The sequence below is a fragment of the Corvus brachyrhynchos genome, unplaced genomic scaffold, assembly GCF_000691975.1.
Source record: "Corvus brachyrhynchos isolate BGI_N302 unplaced genomic scaffold, ASM69197v1 scaffold223, whole genome shotgun sequence".
Classification (NCBI taxonomy): Eukaryota; Metazoa; Chordata; class Aves; order Passeriformes; family Corvidae; genus Corvus; species Corvus brachyrhynchos.
The window spans coordinates 72374-81448 of NW_008237174.1; the positions used below are offsets into that span (position 1 = coordinate 72374).

At 48.6% G+C, this 9075-nt stretch overlaps 1 protein-coding gene across 1 annotated transcript in view; it reads right to left on the bottom strand.

Annotated features, from left to right (window-relative positions):
• Positions 1-3937: 3937 nt before the first annotated feature.
• Positions 3938-9075, bottom strand: part of PIGX (phosphatidylinositol glycan anchor biosynthesis class X) — a 6390-nt gene continuing 1252 nt past the window's right edge. Inside the window, exons 2-7 of the mRNA XM_008629510.2 lie at positions 9025-9070; positions 8356-8419; positions 7800-7932; positions 6801-7014; positions 5545-5645; positions 3938-4507 (exon numbers count right to left, since the gene is read on the bottom strand). Coding sequence (XP_008627732.2) covers positions 4364-4507; positions 5545-5645; positions 6801-7014; positions 7800-7932; positions 8356-8419; positions 9025-9070 — 702 coding nt within the window. The 3' untranslated portion in view covers positions 3938-4363. The remainder of the gene's footprint in view (positions 4508-5544; positions 5646-6800; positions 7015-7799; positions 7933-8355; positions 8420-9024; positions 9071-9075) is intronic.

Genomic DNA, 9075 nt, shown 5'->3' on the forward strand with positions numbered 1-9075 from the left:
GGCATCGCCGCGGGGGCACCGCCCGCCGTGCGCCGGAAGGTGCGTGCCGCGGGGCATGACGGGAGTTGTAGTTCGCTCCATGCTGCGGGGAAATGTGCCTTACAAGGTAAATCTAGAATTGGTGGTTATTTATTTAGATCTATTTTTATATAAAAAACTTATATTTCTCTGGACCAGAGTCAGGGAAAAATAAAAGAGCCTGAAAGCAGTAAAAAATTATATATATTATATACATAAATAATATTTATATAACATTTTATAATAAATGTTATGTATATCATATGTATTATATGTGATATAATAATATATAGTGTATCTATAAAATGCACTTATTTAGTATACATATAGCATATAGTATACAATATATATTACATACAATGAATGTTATGCATAATGTATTACATATAATAAATGTAACATTTATTATATAATACATATCTTCTATATATTATATAGCATGTAATAGATATTGGGTTTATTATATATGTTATATATAGAAATATATATTTTATGGATAACATTTCTCTTTTTCTAGGCTGTTTGGATCTCCTATTTTTCTCTGGCTGTGGACAACAACCAGCTGCAGGGGGTAAAGGCCACCACCCTAAAAAATCCAGCATCCATCTAAACTGGCTCTCCTCCGCCCCCACTTCCGTGTTGTGGTGCTTAAATGAGAGTTTATTTTGTGAGGAAAACCAGTTCAGCCCCACACGGGGGTTTCCTGCTGTGTCTGAGTGTCTCCTCCAGGTCTGTCCTGGCTCACGGAGGTGCAGCCCACCCTGCTCCAGTAGTGTGGAGGTATCAGAACACCACGGGGCTTTGTGGAGTCATGGAATGGCCTGGGTTGGAAAGGACCTTAAAGCTCATCCCCTTTCACCCCCTGCCATGGGCAGGGACACTTTCCACCAGACCAGGTTGGCCTTGGACACTTCCAAACACACAACGACAGGGATGGGACAGCCACAGCTTCTCTGGGCAAACTGTTCCTGTTCCTCCTCTGTGCTCCACTCTCTCTTCCTTTTGCACTGGAAGGGGCTCGTTTTGTCTCTTCTGCGTGAATACAGCAGAGAAAAAATTAACCCTCCTCCCACCAACCTGTCGGGTCCCTCTCAGAGCCCATCTGGCGGGGGTCACATCACTGGTGACAGCAGCAGGACACACAGCTGCTGGACACCCAGCAGCAGGACACCCAGCAGCTCTCCATGCTGCCACTTCCAGTGGCACAAGCTCCCAGCTGGATTCGCAGCTTCCAAGGAATCCAGTAGGAACACACCTGGGGAAGCAGCGTACGTGCCCTCAAGGCTTCTCCCCCAAAATTCCTGGGATCCATTTAATCTTCCACATGACTTCTCCAAGCTTCCACCTGCCCTGGGGGCTGGATCTCACCTCCTTCTGTCCACCTGGGTTTGAAGCAACATCCGATTTTCCTTTCGGAAGGAGCAGGACACACAGCAGGCAGCTCCCCTTCCCCAGGTGTTGGGGGAACGGATCCGCGGACACCTCAATCCTCCCTGCAGGTCCAGGCACACCCGAATTCCCCGCTTGTGGGTTCCAGCCAACACCTGTTGGCTCTCTGCTCCCTCAGTCCCCACAGGACCTCTGCAGAGGCACAGAACACTTGTCCCTACAGAGCTGCCCATTTTCCAGGAACGCTATTCCCAAGTGGCGCTGAGGTGGCTGCGCTCCGACCCCCTCCGGGCACAGCCGTCCTTTCACTTCTCTTTCCATGCTCGCTATTTTCCCTTTCTGACTCAGCTCAGCCGCTGCTAACTCACCTCTGCATCACCCCTGGAGAATCCGCAGCAGGTTTTGGCTTCGCCGTTCCCTCACCTCTTCTCGCCATCCCTGTGAGGCTCCTCACCTCTCCGTGCTGCCTCGGCCTCCTACTCCAACCCCTCTCCGGTCCAGCTCCATTTGCTGAATCCTGACCCCCCCTCTCCCATCCTTCTGTCTCCCTCCCCAGGCACAGCTTTTTAAATAAACTAGGAGGGGTTTTTTGTTGGATTTTTTTTTTGTTATGTCCATTTCTTTGTGATTCAGAAAGCCTTAATTCCCAACACGGCCTTTAACACCCCATCCCCTTTTCTTTCCCTGCTCTCATTCAGTCCTTACACACACTAAGGATGGATAAGTTTGTGTCCAACCCTTGTAGCGGTGGTGCTTTCTTGCCAAGAACTCAACACCTTATTCCTGTCTCCAAAACTGCCAGAATTTTTGCACAAGCCTTACAGCTCCTCCTCTGATCTCTGTGATCCCTCTGGGGCTGGCACTTGAATCCTCCTGCATGGTACACCTGCTAAATTCTGTGCTGGCTTAGTGACAGCAGTTTCTGCTCTGAGAGAGAGATTCACTACCAAATTCCTTTGTAATTAATACTGCTATAGTTATCAGACTTATTTACAGCTTGTAAGGAAAAATGTGTCTGCTGTATTTGTAATGTAAGTGCTGTGGATTTAAAAACAGCAAATATTTGTCACAACAAAAACCACCCCTTGTGATGCTCTGCCACTCCTCTCATATTTTACAGTAATCAGAATCAATTACTTAAGTTCAGTTGAAAAGTTGATTGATGGGAATTTTGATATATACTTTACTTCCATATTTTTTCCACTTGAAATAATTTTTCTCATTTGCCCAGAGGACATTCCTATTCCCATTCCCTTCGTTTTGTCAGGGAGATTGATTTAGCTGAGGGATTCAACCTGTGATTTTCAGGTGTTACCTGCTGTTAAAAACCAAGCAATGAAGTCCTGTCACTCAGCTCTGGCAATCTGGGATGTTGCCATTCCAAGGGGGAGGCTACAACACGGAGCTACCTACGTAAGACAGAGCACAGGAACAAACTCAGCTCTGGGAGATAAAAATCCCACTAGGAGACGAGCGATACAGTGCTGGTCCCAGTGCCGACAGGGTTAAACAGCCCAAATCTCTCTTTGATTGTTTCCAACCTGCCGTGGAAGTAGTCACAAGGAACTCACCCTGTTGAATTCCAGCAGGAGAAAGATGCCCAAGGGAGCCTGAGGCTGCAGCTGGGCATCGATGAAAGGCTGCACACCGAGCCCTTGAAGGGAATTTTCATTCACCCCCTCACACACACACACACACTCCCCCAAACTACTTGCTTTGACTAATTTACTCGAAGTTTGTCGGGAATAGAATGTATTTTCTCCACACGGGGGTTACCGTGGGCTCCCAGTGCCACCTACTGACAACTGCGGACAGTACCCGAGCTCTGCCGCTCCAGAGCCTCTCGGCTCTTCCATTAGGTAATTTCCTCCCTATTTCCTTCTATTTATCAACTGTCCTGGAGACTGAATATAGATCTTCTAAATACTTGCTTCTAGTCACTATCCTGTCCCTCACGTTCATCTTCCAAGGGGTCTCTTTCCACTCATGGAATAGGGTGAAATTTCAAATATTCTCCAACACTTTCAACTCTGCCCAATTGTTCAGCCTGGAGAAAAGGAGGTTCAGGGGACCCTTCTCTCTCTCCACAACTCCCTGACAGGAGGGTGGCCAGGGGGGGCTCGGGCTCTTCTCCCAGGAAACAAGGGACAGGTCAAGAGGAAACAGCCTCAAGCTGTGCCAGGGGAGATTTAAACTGGATATTGGGAAAGGTTTGTCTTGGGAAGGGCTGTCCGGCCCTGGCACAGCTGCCCAGGGCTGTGGTGGAGTCCCCATCCCTGGAGGGATTTAACAGACGTGTGGATGTGGCACTTGGGGACATGGGTTAGGAGTGGCTTTGGCAGTGCTGGGGGAATGGTTGGACTCAATGATCCTAGAGGGCTTTTCCAACCTTAATGACTCTGTGATTCTAATTTGACCAAGAGCAGCCAACCCCTCACAGTTATTAGAATGGGAGAGATTATTGACCTGTCCAAGGTACGCACAGAATGTCTCTTTGCAAATGCATACATAACCCACCTGCACAACAAGCTGAAACTTCAGAGATTTTAATGATTCATTAATGTTTTTCATACCCTTAATAATCCCTGAGTCAAGAAACACAAACAACTCTGCAAGAGGCAGCACTGTACTGGATGCAGGCTCTGGGCCAGCAGGAGGGAATAGGAGCCCCAAAGCCACTCCTGACTGTTGCCTCATTGCCCACGGCAGTGCTTTCAGCTTTTTGAGGCTTTTTCCTACCCTCCATCTGCTTTGAATATCGACAACACATCCAAAATGTCTCCTGGGCCATGGAAGGCATATGTAAGCATTATGAGCCAAAGGAACTATAATCCATTATGGGACCCTTGCACCCCCTAAGACATAAAGAACAGTAGAGTAGGATCCATTCAGGAATCCAGTGTAATATCCAGTCAGTTTTGCTGGATGGAGGTCAGACATTCCATGTTTCCTCAGGTCACTGGGAGAAGTGTCCGTACTTGCAGGCAGCAGCGAGGATCAGGCCAGAGCAGAGCCCCGTGGTGAGCAGGGTCAGGGCACACACCAGGGAACTGTGCTCCCTGAGCCCCACAGGAACCCTCAGCATCAATTCCTCATATGCCTACAAAGGAAAATAAATATATAACACACATTTGACCAGCTGTTTGTTTTTTTGACTGCAACTGAGAGGATTAGGAACCAGACCCTGATTTAATTAGCCCTTGGCTAAGGCTTCCTCTGAGATTCAGTATCAGAACCAGGATGGGTCATCCCCTTTAAGTCACAGCTAACACAGTGCCAGCCACAGATCAGGAAATGGATCTGCTGCCATCTGTATCCCTGTATCTCTGCTCCTACTCCAGCCTTGACACTGAGGGTGTGTATGGAATACTGCATGGAGAGCAGCTCCCACAGTGAGCTCAGATCACTAAGGAGATAGATTTCTCCAAAGTGAACAATTACTTGGTTTTTCATGGATACAGGAAGCTCCAAAACATTTATGGACAAGAGCTACACATGTCCCAATGGTCTGCAGGTAACTTAAATATAGGAAGGCAAATGTGTCACAACAACAACAGATTATTTTATTATATGAATTAGTCTAATTTCTGAATCTCTACACTACTGTGGCACTTTTGAGCATCAAAGGCAGTTGTTGGCCACACTAAAGACCCAACTTTCCTTGGTTTTGAACACAATAAGAAACTTCACCTTTTCCTAAATACTCACCCAACCAGATAACAACCAACCAAATAGGAGTGGCCTTTTTTTTTAGGATGCTATTCCTTAAATCTTTGCAGTTTTACCATTACTTTAGTTAGATCATCATTTTCCACCTTGCTACTCCTCTAAAGCACCAAGGTTGTGAAGACTTTTCTTAATTTGACCAGTGCCAATTATATCCTAGGATTCCAAGTAGGGAGAAAAAAAAAGGTCAGGAGAGCAGCCATGCTAAAGGGCCAGAAGAGCAGAGAGTGACTGTAAACACAGCAGAAGGGCAGGATGACCCCCACTAAAAGCCAGTCAGAAAGAAGAAAGGAGCCTGCCAAAGGGGGAACCACCCAGCTAGTCTTTTACTGATTAATTCCTGTGCTAAGGAAGGTGTTAATCACAGAAAAAAGGCAGCAGTTGTTAAAAAGAACCAGAAGGAGAACTCACAGGTCTGTGTTTTGTGCTGTGCCACTGACAGGGACCGGTGTCGTCGGATGAGCAGGGAGCATCCACTTCAGCAGGTTCCCAGCATTCTGCAGACAGGTGACCTAGGGAAGGCCTTCCTGCATCACCAGGAGCCAAGGCCTCTGAGATTTTTTTCCAAGTAAGGGATCTTTTCCACCACAACAGCTCAACAGAATCTACTGCCTGGGAGCCAAGTGGTGAAACACCTCTGCATGGCCAAAGTGATGCTGGGCAGTCCTTGCTGTGAACTTTGCAATTCTTCCCTTCCTGATACAGCAGGTACCCAAGAAAGAATCTCACCTGGCCCTTCTGTCCTTAACAAGGCAAAGAATTCCTGGTTAGCCTGCAGACCACTCAACTTTAGCCACGTAGCTAGAATTTTCCCCAAAATAAGTAAGTCTTTCTTCCAGTTCTCTTCTTGGCCTCCTGTCAGCACATAAAAGACCTCCCTTCCAATACTTTAAATCCTTTCCCATCAATAATAAATGTTTCCCTGCTTGTAAGTAGTAAATGTGGCAGAAACCCAGGAAGATTCAACATCCTTATTTTAAATGACTGGGTAGTCCTGCCTGCCCCTGTGCTTATCCCAGAAAATCATTGCTCAAATGATACACAAGTAAAGAAAAAGGAGCTGAAAATCATTAGTGTGCTTGAGTTGGCAGGAATGATTTTGTGAAGGGACTCAAAATTTGTACCAAAAATATAGGATTTCATTGTTCACATAACTTGAAACATTCACTGTCAGTGGATATCAGGTTCTTGTTTCATCAGAGTTTGAGACTCTGACCATTCCAAGCTTCAGGCACAGCTTCCTACATTCCCCCTTTATATAAAGGGAACGCAGCAACACAGTGTGAGAAACCATCTGAACACTTTGATTACTCTAAATAGGTGACAGTGGCTATTAAATACACCCTGCACAGCTCCAGCTGCCAAGGGAAATGCAGTCAGAGCAGGCCCTGCTGGGATCGTGACTAACACGGATCGTGACAACTGCCACGTCCTCCAGCTGGAAGAGCCCAAGCAGCACAGGGCTACAATGGCAGCAGCACAACACAGAGCAGGCTCTGACAACCCCCTGCCTTTGGCCAGGCAGCACCACTCAGTAAGGAAGACAACGAGGTCTTTATCAGGGCCACGCTTTCCGCTTTATGTTCACGCAACTACCAAGAGCTCCATCTCAGACACAAGCACATTCCGAGCTCTGGACTGCCCAAGAACATCCATGAGAATCTCACTGTGGCAGCAGCAGAGCAGCACCTCTGGGCTCTCCAGAACAACCAAGGCTTCCTCTGTCCCCTCGGCCGGCCGGTGGTACCGCGCGTGCACGGGCACAGCAGCTCGGAAGCAGCGGGAACAGCGCGCGTCCGGCTCCAGGAAGAGCAGCAGGAGAAGAGCCCTGGCTAAGTACTCAGGAGCCTCCACGTCAATGACATCAGGAATTAACACTGCCTGCAAGCAGGGAGAGAGACACGTGGGGTTGTGATGGAAATCGAGAACCATTTGGCTCATTCTGTTTTCTAACGCTGAACTTTTGATTTTGATCAAGGTGGGAATTCCAGCTTTAAGCTGTTCCAAAATACCTTTTCATGACTGTCTTCAGTGAGTGATTCCTACGTGTGAAAAGTGTCACTGTGCCTACAGCCAAACCTGTGAGGTGCCAGACAGAGGTGCTGTGTGTCAGCAAGGGCAGACCTGCACCGCAGGCATCCCAAGGGCAGGAGCTGCCCACAGCCTTTGCATCCATGTTGCAGCCAAATTAAGCACCTAAGGAGATAAAAGCCACAGCCTCTGCACATCTCTCTACCTAAAATGTGAAGCAAAGACTGGAAAGCAGCACAGTAAGCTGGGATAAAAGCAAAGCTGGGAAGCTGCTCAGTCCAAACACACAGGACATGACTCACAGCTCACCAGCACCTCTTTGGGGGTTTCCCTTCCACCTTCTCCTTTTACCCTTTTACCTTTTACCACCCTTTTACCACAGCTGCTCACCTGGGGCTAAGAGAGGAGCAGCAGCTCCCTGGCACACTCCCTGTGTGTGAGAGTATCAGCAGCACAGGGCATGGGGATGCTGAGCGAGCTGAGCTACAAGGAGACACCAGGAAGATGATCCTGCTTGGCACTTCCTTTTAGGAATTAATCACCTTGGTACAACGAGCCAGATAATCACCAGATAATACAACTCCCTGAGTCCTTATCTGAGTGGATGCCAGATCTCCCTGCACTGGGGTCATTACCTTTGTCAGATTATGCTGCTGCAGCGTTGCCAGCTCGTAGGGATCCACGTAGATTCCCGGCGGAAGATGCATTCTAGCTGCCACTGCACATCCTCCTGCATCCTCCCCGAGCTCTACCTTCACCAGCAGGTCCCTCCAAACAAGAACAGGAGCAAAACATTTATACCCACACTTCAAAAACTGGCACAAGACCCCCCAGGAGACATTTCTCAGACGAGATGAGAGGCAGCTCTCACACTGTGGGCGACTAATCCCAATCACACTTCCCTGTCGAGCCTTCCTCACCTCAACTCCACATCCATGGCCAAAAGGAAGTTTCACGTCTTTGTTAATGTCTCAGAACTACCAATGGCCTCCACACGTTTTAGAAAGGGGTCTCCTATTCTCTCTCCACTACAGATTGTTAATCCCTTGATCCTGTTAATACATTCCTGACACATGCTCAGGGATCACGCCTCAGGGGGGTGATACAACTGCACATGAAAGGAAGAGAAGCTTCTTCCCACAGAAAATCACGTGGCACATTATGCTGACGGAGGGCAGGGGGAGGACTCACCTGTGAAACCCCTCTTTCAGGAGCTCCTGTGTGACAGTAGTGTCCCGACAGGCTGCCTGCACATCTAAGGTGACACAGAGCCAACAGTGTAACAGCACAGTGATCACAGGCGCCGGCAACTTCAACAAGTGAAGTTTTATAACTCATGAATGTCTCATCTGCAAACCCTCTCCCAGCAGAAGGGAAACAGTATTTGACTGTGATCAAAGAGCAGAAGAGGTTTCTTGGTTCACTGGCCGAGCCATACTTCCCAAATCCAGAGTCACGGGATGGTTTGGGTTGGAAGGGACATTAAAGTCCTTCTTGTTCCAACCCTCTGCTTTGGGCACCGACACCTTCCCCAAGACCAGGGTGCTCCAGGTCTGTTCTTGAACGCTTCCAGACACAGCTTCTCTACGCAACCTGTGCCAGGGCCTCACCACCCTCACAAGGAAAAATTCCCACCCAATAAGGCACCCAACCCTGCCCTCTTGCAGTGGGAAGCCATTCCCCCTTGTTCTCTCACTCCAGGCCCTTGCCCACAGTCCCTCTCCAGCTCTCCTGGAGCCCCTGTAGGCACTGGGAGGGACTCTAGGGCCTCCCTGAAACCTTCTCTTCTCCAGGTGGAACACCCCCAGCTCTCCCAGCCTGTCTCCACAGCAGAAAACCCAGTCCCCCGCGGGCACTCACGGAGGGCGCAGAGCAGCGCGCCCAGCCCGGCCCCGACCCGCACCGGCTCCC